Source organism: Podarcis erhardii (assembly GCF_964252035.2).
Source record: "Podarcis erhardii genome assembly, chromosome: 10".
NCBI lineage: Eukaryota > Metazoa > Chordata > Lepidosauria > Squamata > Lacertidae > Podarcis > Podarcis erhardii.
In genome coordinates this window covers 28,712,777-28,730,348 of record NC_138500.1, presented here as the reverse complement: position 1 = coordinate 28,730,348, position 17,572 = coordinate 28,712,777, and the positions used below count along the sequence as shown (strand labels likewise).

Here is a 17,572-nt window from a genome sequence, read left to right as displayed (position 1 = left end):
ATTAAAAACTGCTGAAGAAAATATCTCTTTATACCTGTGCGTTCTCTCTCTCTCTCTGGAGCGCTTAGCACACTTGAGGGCGCTGTGGAATTAATAAATAAAATCCTCCTGGGAAAAGTGCCCTCAATCCTCCATCCAGGAAATATTTAGCAGGCTGATGGGTAGTAGGACAGTGATCCAATGCAGTACCTAAAGGGAGCTATTTACAGACATCTTCCTTCCAGGTTGTACTTCTGTTGCAGAGAATCCACCACTCAAACTGCATTGTGGTAGTATCAGTGAAACACACTTCAAAAGAAAGGTGTTTGGGGGTTTTTTAAAATGTGGGTGGCTCCTAAACCATGCCAAGGCAGTTTGCACGGTCTGTTATTAATTGCTCAATCCCACTTCCTCTGGACTAGAACTTCCCTTTTCCTTGAATGCATGCTGACTCTCTCAATCTGACCGCTTAGCACAGCTGCAAACACAACATGCTATTGTTTTGGATCCCCCCACCCCCACACTGCCATGAAGGACACTCATGTCTGTATCAGCTCCAAGTTCCCTTGAAACTGGTGAGTGTTGTTTCTGAATAAAAGTACTTTTGGATTTTGGTATGAAGAAAAAAAAACCAGAAGAAATGAAATCTGTCTACCCATACCCACCTAGCTTTACACTGGTGGTATAAATTCAACTCTCCTTACATATCAGAGGCAGCCCCCATATTTTGAGGTCCCTTTCCCTGGAAAATCTCTTCCCCTTGTCTAGTTGAAATCTTGTTTGTCTTATTTGCTAGCATTGTCAGTCTTTAAGATTCAACCACCATTCTCTAAGTATGTTATCCCTGCACATGTGTCTGGTATCTCATCGTCCCGTTCCTATCATGCCTGCCCGGTGGCTCAAAATTCTGCTGCCCCAGAGAGGCCAGAGCCCTGTCCAGGGGTTCAAGGATCAAGATATTCAGAAGAACAGGGGATCTGTCCTGCAAGAAGTCACAGGGATTTCTCTGTTAGCTGAATACCACAAAGTTCTCAAGGTGACATACAACACATTCTAAGGTCATAAACTATTTTTTTAAAAATCACATACAATAGAATAGAATAAAAAGTGAACACACAACACACACTAATTCCCAGCAATTAAACCCCTTTCCCCAAGTACATCAGTGTGATTATTGAAGCAGCAAACTAACAAAAACCACCCAGGAGTGTTGAAACGTAGTCAGTGGCCACCTACTCAATCCCGCTGCTACCTCGCCCTTGTATGCAAGCGGTACCATTCTAACAGCATAAGCATTGTCACTCACAGTCTAAGCATCAGAAGCAGAGGGAATGATGTTTCAAAAAAGAATTATGCTCTGGCATGCTCTATAGTTCAGTGAAACCAACAATGCTGTAAACGAGCGTTCTTTAAAAACCCATCTTTGATTAGTCTTTGTACATAAATAGATGCCTTGGTAAACATAAGCTTGCATATAGCTGGATACCCGAGTAAAGACATTTATTTACAGGGTAGCCAGAGAAATGAATCTTAAACTCATGTTTAAATGAGCTAAAGGAAACTGTTGTAGCTGCTAACCATAATATAATACTATCATGAGATTGTTAGAACCTAAAAATGACTGACAGAACCCAGAGCATGCTTATAGTAACTTTTTTACTACAATACAATATTATCATATAACTTACATTAACATAATAAAATAATAATAATAATAATAATAATAATCTTCTACATCAAGAACATAGTAGCCAAAAAGCCCACAAGAAGAGAGGTGCGTGGGTACAGTCTAACTCAACACGAGGACCCGTATTTAGGAGAAACCCAGAATAACCCTCTGTGATAATGCAATGCATATTGTTAACCAAAGAAAATGTGTAGTAAAATATAAAGAAAGTCCTGCAGGACAGTTCCACATGGTTCCAGGTTGTTGTATTACCACCCCTCTTGAGCAGCACAAACAACAAGGATCATGGTCCTGTTGCTGTTTGTGCTGCAATTCCAGCTCCCGCTGGGTCATAGACACTGTAATCATCTTGCTGAGTAACATGCAGTTTCCACGGGAAGATGTGCTTCTCAAAAGGCCAACTCCTGCCCTGCTTCACCATGAGTACAACATCCTCATCAGACAGCAGGCGGATCAGATCGCCCTCAGCATCACGGTAATTCAGGGCAATATCGTCACGTGCAAACGCTCGCCTGGAAAAAGAGGAAGACTTTAATCGTATGGCTTCTCCTGATAACCTACAACCTACTGCACAAAGGTAAAGCCACTGCTCTGGCCAGTTTTGCCTCTCGTCCCACTCACCCTGACCCCTGACCTCTCAAAGGCTACCAGTGAATGTAGTCCTCCACCCCTGAACCACACAATCTCAGAAGGCAAGTCAGGGGGCTGCTTGTTTGAACAGAGCAAGCCAAACTTACATGGCAAGGGGAAGTCTCTGTTTTTCCTGAGGTGTTCATTTTCCATTTTTCATTTCTTTGGGTTTCTCATTTTACTAAAGTTTAGTTACCCATATTTCCACATCTGTTTGTGATTTTCTTTTCTAAAGTCCTCATGAAAATTCAAAAGAATTTCAGTGCAAATGTCTGCAGATGTACATGCTCTTCTGTGCAATTGTGCCTAGTATACAGCAAGCCCACAACTTACACTCACCTTTCTTACACAAACACAACAATACACAGGCGATTGGAAAATAAAGAAATTGGAAAAACACCGGAAAAATCAAAATGCACAGTAGAAAAATGTCAGGAGCTGGCAATCCCATCAGCAACTGCACTAACCTTGGGAGAGTGTTTGGGTGTTGTCAGAGAGTCAGAGACTGATATAGGGCCCAGCGAGAGCACAGAGAACAGGCAGAGGTGGTCTCAGAGCAAGGGGACATAATCTAGAAACCGACCCCAGCTCTGAAGCTGGACCACGGCCAAGCTTACCGTCTTCTTTACTGGCTACCGGTGAAACCCCACCCCCACCCCCGTTGTAATTTCATTCCCTGAAGCAACACCAGGCTCAGAAGAGGAAGAGGAAGACTAAGTAACACAGCCATCATTTGTTGGTAAGTGGTGTTTTTTTCTTCATTGGATTTTATTTTTTTAACGGGATTAAGGGGCCTTCCTGGCTATACACATTTTTGGTGTTTGTGTGCAGTTCCCAGGAACTGAACCCTTGCATAAATTGCAAGCTTAGCATACATGTTTTTGCAAAGCAAATGTTCCAAAATGAAATTCTGAACATTCACCACATGGGGCAGCCATACACAAAAGCAAACGTTCCTGTGTTTAGTCCTGGCAACAACTCCTGAGGAGACCAAGCTGGGAGGGAGGGAGGGAGGGAGGGAGGGAGAGGGGGGGAGAGAGAGAGAGGGAGAGAGGGAGAAAGAGAGAGATGTGAAGGCTTTGTAGTGTGACCTGGGGGTGGCAGGGTATAAAAACAGTGCCCTGTGGGTGTGGCTGATTTTTAGGATGGAAGAAGAGCCTGCTGAATCCGGCCAATGGCCCCTATAGTCCAGCATCCTGTTTTCACAGTGGCCAGCCAAAAGCCTGTGAGAAGCCTGCCAGCAAGACATGAGCGCTACAACCCTCTGCCCACATACAATTCCAAGAAGCTGGAATTCAGGGACATACTGCCTCTGACAGGGGAGGTAGAACGTAGCCATTATGGTTAGTAGCCATTGAAAGCACTGTCTCCAGGAATCTGTCTAAATCTTTTAAAGCCATTCCCACTCCAACCCCCCAACCCTCTCTCTCTCTCTCACACACACACGCTCACAAATGCAAACAAGTAGGCCAAACCAAGTTAGTTTCCATACATGTGAAAGTTTCCTGTGGTCCTCCACACAAATTTCAACTTCATTAAAAATGGTGACATGGTTGACTCAGTTCTCAGACTCCATCTTCATCAGCGAACTTCAGCTGCAAGCAGTATTTGTCCCTGGACCATTGGTTCTGGCTGTCCTTGGACAATATACATTCTTGAAGTGGTGTGTGCTGTGCAACTGATTTGCGGCACATACTGGTACATATTTCATCCTCTCCTGATTGGTTGTAGCGCGCTCTCTCTCTCTCTCTCTCTCTCTAAATAGTTACATTTTATTCTTCCTTCTATTCTCATAACGTGGTCATCCGTGAACTGGTAACATCCAGGCTAGATTACTGCAATGTGCTCTGTGTGGTACTGCCCTTGAGGCTGGTCACTGGGGAAGGATATCATCACCATGTTTATACCATGAGTCACCAATTAGCTACTGGGCTAAGTTCAAGGTGCTGGTTTGGGTGTATAAAGCTTTGTATAGTTTGGGACCAGGATACCTGAAATAGCCTATCAGTCTTTATATACCCTACAGTATTGAACACTGCATTCCCTCAGTAAGGGCCTCCTGCAGACAGCATCTTATAGTGATGTCCATTCTGCACAAAATAGGGACCAGGCCTTTAATGTTGTGGCGCCTATGCCCTTTAAATTAAAAGTTAAAGTTTCCTTTGTGAAAGTAGTTGAGTAGTGCACAGGACCAAAATCAGATTAACTCACAAGCACATGTGCAAAGCCATATCAAGCATCCCAATATGAGCAAAGCAGGAAGGACAAGACAGTGAGCAGGAAGAAAGATCCTATGCTAAAGTTAGCACTAATGGACACACTTACCAATTTATCTGTTTAATGAGCTGCTAAATTTGGCACTAAATAAAGGAAGCGGAGTGCAAACCAGGACAGTACGTAGTATTAGGTAAGGGGACTATGCGCGCTAATAGCAGTGTGAGCATACCCTACACTAGAGACTTGCACTGGAATGGCAAACTAAAGACACAAATTTCCCCATTCAAAGTTCCAAAGAGAAGAGCAGCACAAACAGCTTCAAGGAACAGAAGACTCCCTCCACTTGTTAAGAGCAAAAAATAATAATAAAAAAAATATGAAGGGATTCTTTCAGTTATTTTGGAAGCAATTCAACTCCTAATACAGAAAATCTTTCCCAGATACAATTGCAGAGGTCATTTGGAATTTCAGCAAAGTGCACATAAGAGCAAATGATTTAAGTGTATTTTGCCTGAGAGAGCTCTTTCTTTCTGTGCTTTTTACCTTATTAATTCCATGAGGTCTTGGAATAGTGGGGTGCTGCTCAGGTCCTCCTCCACCGATATGTCCCTAAAAGAGAGAGGCACAAGGTCAGCTTGCAGCGGAAGTGCAAAAGAGGAAATCCAACAGGAAGAGCTTGCTTGCACTTCACTTTTTGAACTCAGTCTGTGGCCCCTTTCCAAACTGTGGCTGTTTTGCAGAAGGGATTTGATCACAGACCAGAAAAATCAAGTTGTACATTAAAGTGGAGTTGGTGCTCTAGCGGGACAAATCCAGTTCCAAAAGGAAATCGGGCCTTTCTGCAGAAGGGAAAGTAATGGGGAAATGCACAAGAAAGTGTGGGATAACAATTGCTTAATACAACGTCTTATAAGCCAGACCCTCCAAGTGTCCCTATTTTCCAGGGACGTCCCTGATTTAGAAAAGCCGTCCCAGTTTCTGATTTGATCCTTGAATGTCCCACTTTTCCTTAGGATGTCCTTATTTTCATTGGAGAAATGTTGGAGGGTATGATAACCTCTCTGCAACCAAAACAGAAAGCATGCTCAACAAACAGCAGACTTTGTAAAATCTTGTGGCAAACTTTGTGCAAACAAATTGGGAAAAATGCTCACCAAATAGGTCATCTGGAAAAACCTGACATTATATCAGCGCTTAAATGGCAAATATACAAACATCCCATGTTCCAGTAAGAAAGGCATGTGTGTGTTTAAATGGCCGGGTTTTGTGGAAACACTGCATATAAGACTTCAGGGGTTCTTGAATACGCAAGTTCTCTCCCCAACTCAGCATAAAGATTAGCATTTTGCAACAACAACAACATTCAGAGCAATGAATCAGGTGCATTATCTAGTATCTCTAACAACTACCTTGCAAGCTATGTCAGAACTATTAATTCCCATATTGTTAGGTGGGAGGATTCAAGAGGCAGCAGTTTCCTAAAACCATCTGCTGAATTTACAGCAGAGGCAACTAGGCCTTGGGCTGATTAACATCTGATACCCTTTTCAAATATGTTTGTGGGAAGCAATGGGGAGCATTATTGGTTTGTGGGGGTGTTGTTTTTATTATGTATTTTGCGTTTTTATCTTGTATTTTCATGTTTTGTGAACTGCCCTGAGATGAAGGGTGGTATACAAATTTAATAAATAAAAATAAACAAAGAGTCAACCCAGGTTGCTGCAATAGCTCCCCAGAAGCAGCAATTCCAAGCCTTTCTATCCAGCCCTCAGCACTCTCCCCAAACCACACATCTTCCCCAGACAATGCCCCTCCTTGAATATTTCGCCTGGCTGAAGTGTGTCACTGACCTCTAACAATGTCGTTCCTTTGCCTGGGTGGAGGATAGGAAGAAGTGCATGTGGAAACTATCCTAGTGAATTTACATTCTTTGCTCCACCCATTTTTGCCTCTGGCCCCACCCACTATTGGTTACCCAGAACACAAGGTGGCCCCGTGTCTGAAGAAGTTTCCCCACCCCGCACTACCTGATGCTGCTGACATTGTCATCATGATAATAGCAGCGCAGCCAGTTGATGGTGTCCTCTTCCTGTGGGAGTTCTTTGATGATATCCACAAAAGCACTTGGGAAAATTCCAGTGGCATCTCGGACAGTTCCCTGGGACAAGATGGTGGGGACAAGCAATGTCTTTAAAAGGATGGCACACCTCTATGGTTGCGCGAGAATTTGTTGACTATGGATGTGACACAGGATCTCCTTTAATGAGCGTAGTGAAAAGGAGATCTTCATAAGAGGGAATGAGGGTGCTGGGAAATGAGCTGCAGAAGACTAGGGCAGTAAGTAAAATGCCCAAATATGGATGTGCCATTAATGACAAAATTCTGGCCAAAAAGCAGCAAACTATGCACAACAACACAGCTGTCTGGATTGTCCATTTAAAACACACACACTTCTGACCTGGAGTGGAATCACAAATCCATCCTCAAAATTTGGTGGTGTCTTTATCTATCCAGCAATGGCAATAAAGCTAATCCACCCCCTGATTAAAAGCACACTCCAAGCTGGGTAGACATTAGAAATCAAGCCAGTAATATATGATCAGATAAGGCCTTGATATTTACCTCAAACCAGTCCTTGTTGACCCTGCTGAGCAAATAAATCAAGTCTCCCTTCTTGAAGCTCAGTTCCAGTTTAGTGGACCCAGTAAAATCAAACAGTGCCTATCGAAAGAACCAAACAAATAAAGTAACAGAACTGGAGGAATGGATTGAGTCTAGGCTCACAGAAGATAAAGATCACATCCCCATAGTTCCAATCATTGAAGGGGATGTCCAATAAATGAGATTGCAGAGTTTATTATTCTATTACACACACACACCTTAACTTCAACTATATTTCTCCTATCTATTAAGCTTGGTTTCTCACAACGTGAAAACCCAGCACTCTGGGTTGTTGCTCCCAGACAAGTTAGGATCAAGCCAGGATTGTAAACTAGAGTTTAAGGTTAGTTTATGAATCCCAAACTAGGGTGACCCATGGTATCTAAACAATATGCTCTCCTAAGCCAAAATACTTAGTTGCACAAGCTGGGTAACTCAGGCTACGTTAGTTTAACAATCTTTTTGGTATTAGAAACATAGGGCCCCATATGCTCCACCACTTTCCCCCAAGGAAACCTGATGTTTAATATTGAATCAGAAGAAATGGCAATCAGGTTTTTGGTGGATTGCTGTTTGTCCCAATTTAGTGCTGGAGTGTGGGTTTTCTGGGGGCAAGCAGCAGGGCAAAGGCAAAACTGCTTGGACCCAGACCTAGAAAACATGGGAAACTGCTCAGACACATGCTTTCCAGGCATAGGACAAGGGAAGTGTTGATGAGCCCCTACATTCCATATCTTCAAAGAAATTCAATCTTATACACCTCTGCGACTTGCTGTATAAGGTACCCACCTCTGCCCGTGGGGCTGCCAGTCGGTCAAAGCCAGGTTCCTGGGGTGAAACGCTCTTGCTGTCACCAAGAAAAGGGAGAGCAATGTGTCATTTGGATGTATGGCCATGAAGCTACAGGATTAAATTCCAGGCAGGTAAAAAAATAGGGGAGATGTCTTATTTATTTGGCAGAAAGACTGGGGAGGAGATACTCACACGCGACGGGTACGTGGGCGAAGCCTTCGCAGCCCCTGAGGTACCTGCTGACTGTCAAACTCCGACTGGTAGAAAAACAATCGGACATCTTCATCTAGCAGCAACCAGGCTGGGAAGCTAAGCAATTTCTGGGTCAAAGGAAAACGAGAGGGGGGTATATGAATATGGGGCATGACCCCTGATAAGATTCTGTTCCAGAGCAACAGAAGATATCTCTGGGGCTGTTTACCCCCACCCCACCCATCTATAATGAATATAACGCAGGTGGCGCTGTGGTCTAAACCACTGAGCCTCTTGGGCTTGCTGATCAGAAGGTTGGAGGTTTGAATCCCCACGACGGGTGAGCTCCCATTGCTCTGTCCCAGCTTCTGCCAAACAACAGGTCGAAAGCACCCCAGTGCAAGTAGATAAATAGGTACCAATGCTGCAGGAAGGTAAACAGCATTTCTGTGCGCTCTGGTTTCCGTCATGGTGTTCCGTTGTGCCAGAAGCAGTTTAGTTCTGCTGGCCACATGACCCAGAAAGTTGTCTGTGGACAAATGCCAGCTCCCTTGGCCTGAAAGTGAGATGAGCGCCGCAAGCCCATAGTTGCCTTTGACTGGATTTAACAATCCAGGTGTCCTTTACCTTTTACCTTACAATGAATATGTGGAAGTGAAGTAGGATTTTGTGTATTGGCCCCACTTCTTAAACACTGATATATGTACAACATTAAGGAGAAAGCCACTTCCGGCCTGCCCAGGAGGTGGGGTTGCGGGCTTCACGCCCACCCCCACGTGAGCGGGGGCTGGTTTCAGCCCCCGCGAGAACAGGGGAATCCCGGCTGGGTCTGCCCTATTTAGGGCCGGCACAGAGGGGGCTCGCCCTCTTTTCGCCGGCTAGCCCTCACGTTTTCCCACCCTCCCTCCCTTTAGGTATGCTTTAGGTAGGTCTTTGACTTTGCTATGGACTTAAGTCTGTCGCCACAAGGGGCATGGTAGGAATTTTTCCCAATTGGCAATTTGTAGCCTTTTGGTTTTTCGCCTACCTCGTAGCAACTCGTCACAACTTTTCGGCATTGGTGGTAGGCATTGGTAAGAAGGGGTTAAGAGGATGTGGGGGGGGAGGAACGCCATCACCTCCCCCCAGTGAGCGAAGGGTGGTCCGTTAAAGGACTCCGGGGGGTGTGGCCCTGTCCGAAGCCTATGGAGGTGTGGGCCAAAGGCACGCCCCAGAGCGGTGACCCGGGGGAGCTCCTAGTCGACGTGCCTCGGCAGGAGACTCCGCCAATAAAGTGTTAACCCTTCCCCGTGTCTCCAGCAAATGGGCTGGAGCCGGATAGTCGATAGGACCAATGCCTAAGCCAACGCCTCTCGTTCCTGAATTCAATAAAGTTGTGGCCTAATTCGCCCAATTAACCTTAATTATGGTGTCTCGTGTCTTTATTTATCCTGGTGGGGGGCGGGAACTTGCCACGCAAAGAGTTCTGTGTGACTATAAAGCTGTACCTATGGGGTGGGAACTGCAAATGCAGTCCCCTCACATAATCCCTGAACATGTGAGGGGCATGCTAGGACTACCCACTACTGTGCAGAATCCTCTCAACTATTAGGTCAGAGTTGGGCAACTACAGGCTTGAAGTTGCACTTTGGGCCTAAGTGTCTGAATGGGAGGTCGGGTACTATAACCCATTTATTGTGAGTTATTTCCCCATGATGAGAAGGCAAGTTCTTGCAGGTTTCCTTAGCCTTTTCCTGATATGAAGTTAAGCCAAAGTTGTCAGGTTAGCACATAACGGCTGAGCTGAAATTATGTGATCTGATGATGCAAGAGAAAAATTAGTTTTACCTCATATTTGCCCACATTATATTTTAGAAAACTGTTGGCTTCATCTACATTTTTAAAAATGTTATTATATCTATTATTATTATTATTATTATTATTATTATTATTATTATTTTAAAAATACAATAAAACTGTGTGTGTGTGTGTATTGTTTTATTGTATTTTTAATATTTTGTTGGAAGCCACCCAGAGTGGCTGGGGAGATCCAGCCAGATGGGCAGGGTATAAATTATTATTATTATTATTATTATTACTACTACTACCACTACTACTACTACTACTACTACACATAGGTAAGTTATATCATAATCATTATGGGGTATATAAATCTTGTTAAATCGAAAATGAAAATTCCTGTACATGTTCATAGTGGCCCCATTGTATGTGTGGAGGAGTGATTTTAAAATCTATGAATTTGGCATGGGTTCATTCCTACAAAATGGATGGCTTTCTTTAGTGTCCTTTAGCGAAGCCAAATGCAGCAAGGAAAATAATAATATTCAAGCTGGTTTAGCGGTCATTTCCTTCCCTCAGCAACCTCTGGTAATTATAGTTCTAAAAGGGTGGCCAGTGATCACCAATGAACCATTTTGAGCTCCTTCACCAAACTACAGTTCCCAGAATTCTTTGGAGGAAGCCGTGACGGCAAAGTTCATATGAAACAAATGCAATTCTTTGCCTTGGTGCTTCCCCAGTTTTTTGAGCCATATTTGAATGCTGTTAGAGTGGAATAGTGCTCACTCATACCCTGAATAGGTTTTGCATTCAGTTTATGATCCAATATAAAGACAACCTCATGCACCAGTGTGGACAGTTCTGCCCAGAGTTACCTTCATGTACGCATTGAGTACTGGGATTCGGCTGTCAGCAATCTCCCTCTTTGCACCAACATAAACTTTTCCTGGAAAACACCAAATTAAGAGATCCAGAAAGCGTGAAATCCAAAGAATAATTACATTCTGATCTATACCTACACATTAGCCTGGTAGGTATAGATCAGGGCAGTTTGTATCTGAATTCATAAATAATGAATTCCTCATACATCTCCAGACACAAGTGCCAGAAAATCCAAAGGAGGAACACATGGGAAGCATCTGAATTTACTGTTATTCAGTTACTCAGCCACTTTGGATATTTCTTTAAAAGCTTTATCTAAGAATGAAAGATAGGTATAGGAAAGTTTTTATGTCTTACCAGGCAGGACAGGGAGTAGACAGCAAAAGCGACTGTTTTTGCTTTCTGAACCATATCTTTCCTCTAGCTTGGCATGCAAGTTATAGAACTGGCTGTAACGGCGGAATATCATATACCTGCCTCCACCTCTTGTTTTCACCTCGATCACAAAGACCTGGAAGAGAAGAAGACACCAGTTAAAGGACATTGGGCAGCGTGACTTGGAAAGGCCTAGAAAACTATTGTCAAAATAGACCAGGGATGAAGAACATGTGACCCTTCAGATGTTGCTGGACTACAATTCCTATCATCTCCCATCACTGGCTATGTAAGCTGCAGCTGATGGGAGTTGGAGTCCAACAACATCTGGAGCGTTGCAGATTCCACATCCCTGGAAAAGAACTATGGGGTGTGAATTAATTGGACCTGTAGCCTGACTTAGCTTAAGCTTCTTATACCCTTAAAACAGGCAGGGGAAAGACAGGAACATACAAATATGCAAACCATCTTTCTGTGCTTGACTTTCTCAGTGGCGCTGGAGTATAAGTGGGTTTTGCACTGAATACTGAGAACTTGATACAACCATTTAGGCTTCAATTCTCAGAGAACTGTAGTTTATTGTTATGTACAAACCCAGAACCAGGATTAATGTTAACTGTGGTTTAGGCTCAGGTTGAAGTGGCCTTGTTTCCTCATACCATAGCTAACACAAATCATAGTTTGTCTGCTCTGCACATAATCTCAAACCATGGTTAGCTGAAAACAGAAATGAACACATCTTATTTCCTCGGCTTGGCTGCTCCAGAGGAGGTGGGAGGGAAGAGCTTCTGCTCCCAAGTTCATTCACATAACACTAAACTATGGTTTAGCATTATGTCCTAATGCATATTTAGGCAGAATCTTATGCACAATTCCCTGTGATTAAGTCCCACTGAGTATCTCAGGGGCTTTTGTTGTTGTTGTTTAGTCATTTAGTCGTGTCCAACTCTTCGTGACCCCATGGACCAGAGCCCGCCAGGCACTCCTGTCTTCCACTGCCTCCCGCAGTTTGGTCAAACTCATGTTTGTAGCTTCAAGAACACTGTCCAACCATCTCGTCCTCTGTCATTCCCTTCTCCTTGTGCCCTCAATCTTTCCCAACATCAGGGTATTTTCCAGGGAGTCTTCTCTTCTCATGAGGTGGCCAAAGTACTTCTGAGTAAACATCTATGGCAGAGCGAAGAACCTGTGGCCCTCCAGATATTGTTAGACTACAACTCCTCATCAGTCCCCAGCCAGCATGGCCAACGATGGGAGTTGTAGCACAACAACATCTGGAAGGAGGCAGGTTCCCCATTCAGAATGTACAGGATTACATTATCAGGGACGTTTGCTTATGTTTGAAATAGTCTAACAGATAAGGCTGTGTAATAACCATCAGTCATCACAGTACTGTATTGTGAAATTTAGTGCTGTGAAGCAAGTAATTTCCCATGTGAAATGTTCCTTTTGTGAAATGATACATTCTGTTTGCCCAAAAAGGAAACATTTCCTGCAGTTCCAGTTTCCCCATCAATCCCCAGATCAAAACTCATAAGAAAAGTCCTTCTCTTACGTAGTAACTAGAGAAGCCTCTCTTCTCCTCAATGTCTGCGATGTTAGCAGAAACAGGCACATCATCGGGAAGCTGGTCAAAATCACTGGAAAACAAGTGAAGAGATTACCATATCGGCCTGAATATAAGCCACACCCGCAAATAAGCTGTACCTTTAAAATTTGGCAGCTTGGAGGAGGCTTAGGAGACGCAGACGGGATGGGTGCCATTGCCCCGGGCTCCCGGGCTGCTTCTGGGGGGGGTGGGGACCCATGCCACTTTGCTGGCAGCATAAGGTCATGGTATAAGTCGCACTCTAAGTTTTCACGATCAGAATTGGGGGGGGGGGAGTGTGGCTTATATTTGGGGCAATATTGTATTAGTGAAGACGATGACAGCCGTTACTGTGGTGGCAGTCATGATGCAAGAGACATCTACCCCACCCACCTATGAATTAAAAATCAGGGTGTATTACAAATACGAATAATACAGTGGACGCTCAGGTTGCGAACGTGATCCATGCGGGATGCACGTTCGCAACCCACAGCATTCACAACTCGCAGCAGTGTGTCTGCTCACGCACAGGTTGCAATTTGGCACTTCTGCGCATGCACAAAGCACAATTTAGTGCTTCTGCACATGCACGACCGCCAAAACCCAGAAGTAACCTGTTCTGGTACTTCCGGGTTTCGGTGGTCCGTAACCCAAAAAAACACAGCCTGAACCCGAGGTATGACTGTACATAGAATGAAAAAGCACAAACAATAGTCACATTGGTATCCAGGCCCTAAATTACTTCGGCCCCCCAAATCTAAGAACATAAGGACCCAAGAAGAGCCTGCTGGATCAGGTCAATGACCCATCTAGCATCCTGTTCTCTTAGTGGCCACCTGTGGGAAACTCAGAAGCAGACCCCAAGCATAAGAGTCCTCTCCCCTCCTGCAGTTTCCAGCAACTGGTATTCAGAAGCATTGCTGCCTCCAAGCATAGAAGCAGAGCAGAGCCATCATGGCTAACTGCCATTGATAGCCTTCAACTCCTCTTTTAAAGCCATCCAAGTTGGTGTCTAGCTGAAAGGCCACCTCCATCCCTACAGAACACATTGGGTGCTGGGGCAGGCAAAGAGGCTTATTTGATAGTTCCACCACTCTCAGAAATGTTGGGGGGGGGGTTGACCTGGAAGAGGGCTTTCTTGGTGGCACTCCTAAATTGTGGAACTCCCTCGCCACAGAGGTTCACCTAGCACCTCTGTTGTAGAACATTCACCATAAACTGAATAGCTTTCCCCTTTGGCAGGTAAAGCATTGTGTTTTTGCAGGACCCACCTCTCTTGCTGAATCTAGACTGCTCTGTTTTGGTTGAAATGGTTTCACTTGTTCTTATAATTGTAACTGTTATAAACAATTAAAACTGCATACTACAATATATTGCTGTAACCTGCCCTTGGGCCTTATGGTGAAGGATGGGTAAGAAATCAAATGAATGAATGAATGAATGAATGAATGAATGAAACAAGCAAGATATTTTGCTACCTGAGGCAAAGGACAAGATGGCAACCTGTACCATTCCACCTAAAATAGCCAACTGAACAGCGGTGATGGAAAAGGTAAAAAGGTAAAAATAGAGGACGTGGGTGACACTGTGGTCTAAACCACTGAGCCTCTTGGGCTTGCCGATCAGAAGGTTGGTGGTTCGAATCCCCACAGTGATGGGTCAGTGTTCCCTACTGCACCTGAGGACAGGAGGTTACTTTAGGGCAGAGCTTTCCAAACTGTGTGTGGCGACACATAAATGTGTCAGCTGCAGTGTGTAAGTGTGTTGCACGAATGCTCCCCACGCTCCTCACGGGGCTGGAAAGGGGTTAGCTTAACCTCCAGTTTGGCCCAAGCACATCTTTACCTTAACCTTATATGACATCAGGTGAAGGGCAGGTAACGATGGTTTGGCCAAAGCAGCCTCGTGGACCAGATGAGGATACCTGACTGGCCTGGTTAGGCCTGCAGCCTGAAGATTCCCCACCACTGGGTTGAAGAATTGAAACAGTTTATAATTTAAAACTAGAGGGGCCAGCTGCAAAAGGGGACAGGGCTCTCACTCCTCAAATAGTTATGTAGAAGAAGGAATTTTACCAGGTATTCCTTGCAAAAGGAGTCCTGCCCTCTTTTGCATCTAAGACCAGGGCCTCCTTAGTATCTGCTCAGGTCTCGTAGGACTCTCTCCCCCAAAAGAAGCTCACCAGTGTTTGACATTGTTATGTTTTCTAGAGGCAGATCCAAACATTGGATCAAGTAGACAAACTTTCCAGAGAGCTGTTCAAATGAGAGTGGCCAGATGAGAAGAGGACTGTAGGCTCCTGCATTTCCAACAGTCTTGTACCTGGGTAGGCAAACTAAGGCCCAGGGGCTGGATCCAGCCCAATTGCATTCTAAATCCAGCCCACAGATGGTCCAGGAATCAGCGTGTTTTGACATGAGTAGAATGTGTGCTTTTATTTAAAATGCATCTCTGGGTTATTTGTGGGGCACAGGAATTTGTTCATTCCCCCCCCCCCAAAAAAAGTCCGGCCCCCCACAAGGTCTGAGGGACAGTGGACCTGCCCCCTGCTGAAAAAGTTTGCTGCCCCCTGGTCTTGTAGAAGAGGATTGCTCGTCAATCTTCCAGTGGAGGCTGCCTCACTGAATCTAATGGAGCAGTGCCCCACCAACCTCAGTCTATCCTCAGTCACCCTCCACCTGCCTGCTTTCTTACTTACATCCAGTCCACTGGGTGGCCCTGGCAGCTTCCCCCTCTTTGCAGAACTCAGCAGAGAGGAGGATAGAAGAAAAACCAGGATTAATGGCCTCTGCCTGTCATTGGCTCTGGCTCCACCTATTGCTGGGCTGCCTGCCTTCTGTGCTACCAGTTCCAATGGGTGCCCACCATCACTGCCCTCTTCTACACAACTATTAAAGATGTGGGAGCCCCCTGTCCCCCTTTGCTCCTGACATTTTCTTTCAAGCGAAAGCTAGAGTATCCAGGAGAAAGTGTCTGAGGGACTCACCTCTCACCTCGCAGCTGCTGAGACATTCCTACAGTTCCTTGTCAGCACGAGAGCCAAAGGGATTAATGGTCCTTCAGCTTCTCCACACCTCGGACAGCTCAGGCAAGGCAAACTCAGCACCCTGCCTTGGCCTAAAATGTGCGCTGCAAACTCTCTGTGAGGCTTCAGAGACCTCCGAATACTTCTCTGTTTTCAGAAGAGTCTGCCTTTTATCGGCCTTCCCTTCCCTCATCCAATTTGAGGAAGTGCAACTGAAAGAACGGGGCTTTTGAAACAGAGAGAACAGTTGTGCATATGCCTGTGTAAAAAATGCTTGACCCTATTTTAAAACACACACATGCACAAGTAAGGCCAAACTGCAATAGAAGCCAGTTTCCTACCCAAGTAAATATTGACACCTGAACAAAGCTGTGAGATTTGGGCTCTGGAGCATTTAAAAGGCAGCAACCCACCCAACCCCCTTTTTGAAGAACCCACTTGCACAAATGTAAAATGAATCAGTCAGGATGTGCCAGGCAGAGAATACACTCAGGGTGAAATGAGGACAGATGATGTTAAACGCATTTTTGCATTTAAGAGGGGTTAAATTGGCAGGAAAGGGTTAATTCCTCTCCTCCATGCCTATTCTGATCCTATTGATTATTAGTCCCCTCCTACTGCCCCTCTGATGCTGTTTTGGTTTTTGAAACCTGCATGTTAAATGCAAAGGTGTTTAAAGTGAAAATGAGAGCATATTCGCTAGGCAGAAACGCTGCTTAGATAAATGATGACTTTTGAGTTTCTCCAGGCTGCAGCACACTTTCTACAGGCCACCTGCCCATCTGCAGGCCCTTCTTGCATGTAAAGTGGCCTTAAAGTGTGGTGCTGCCACTTAGAGTGGTGGGAGGGGAACCTTGGCGCTCATATCTGCAAAGAGGGGACACTTATATTTTCAGAGAGGGGACAGAGAAGAAGAAGAAGAAGAGTTTGGATTTGATATCCTGCCTTTCACTCCCTTTAAGGAGTCTCAAAGCGGCTAACATTCTCCTTTCCCTTCCTCCCCCACAACAAACATTCTGTGAGGTGAGTGGGGCTGAGAGACTTCAAAGAAGTGTGACTGGCCCAAGGTCACCCAGCAGCTGCATGTGGAGGAGCGGAGACACGAACCCGGTTCCCCAGATTACGAGACTACCACTCTTAACCACTACACCACACTGGCTCTCTCCACTGAGGGCCAGATTCCTTTCAATGAGCCTTCCAGAGCTCACATGCCAAGGAGACAAAGCTGCAAATGTAATTTTTTCTTGTCAGTCGCACCAACAGCGATGCAACAGCCATTTTGGGCCCACCAAGCTTGAATACGGTGGGAAAGGTGTCCCATTTGAAGTCCGAATAGGACAGGGGACACTTTGGTGCAAAAACGGGGCAAACCTGTTTTTCTAGGGATGGGGTGGCAACCCTAACGACAATACAAGGCAAAGGGGTGAGGAGAAATCAGTATTATCAATAAATCCAAGTGGGACAAAACACAATCATAGAATAAAATTCACCATTCCTAAAGAGCAGAAAGAAAGTTAACAGATAATAATAATAAAAAAACATTCCAGGTGCTGGTTTTGTTGCACTGCAGGGAACCACAGCAGTCTGCCTTCCCAGCGTTTCCAGAGAAGAAGGATTGATTGTTAAACCACTCTAGGAACTGAAGCCTTGCAATGGGGATGTCCTAACGAGTCTTAGCAACCTTAACAAATTACAGCTCCCAGGATTCTTTGGGCAGGGTAGCCATGGGCTGGTTAAAAGTGGCATGATATTGCTTTAAATGTGT

General features: G+C 44.9%; 1 protein-coding gene across 1 annotated transcript; it reads right to left on the bottom strand.

Moving 5' to 3' along the window:
* Positions 1–1,618: 1,618 nt before the first annotated feature.
* NCF4 (neutrophil cytosolic factor 4) lies at positions 1,619–15,966 on the bottom strand. Its single transcript, XM_081879521.1, has 10 exons — positions 15,769–15,966; positions 12,750–12,834; positions 11,177–11,330; positions 10,813–10,883; positions 8,159–8,286; positions 7,964–8,021; positions 7,136–7,234; positions 6,541–6,671; positions 5,057–5,122; positions 1,619–2,178 (listed from the first exon to the last, which is right to left on the bottom strand). Exons 1-10 carry the CDS (start codon positions 15,792–15,794, stop codon positions 1,950–1,952), a joined length of 1,047 nt encoding a protein of 348 aa, XP_081735647.1. The 5' UTR covers positions 15,795–15,966; the 3' UTR covers positions 1,619–1,949.
* Positions 15,967–17,572: the final 1,606 nt, after the last annotated feature.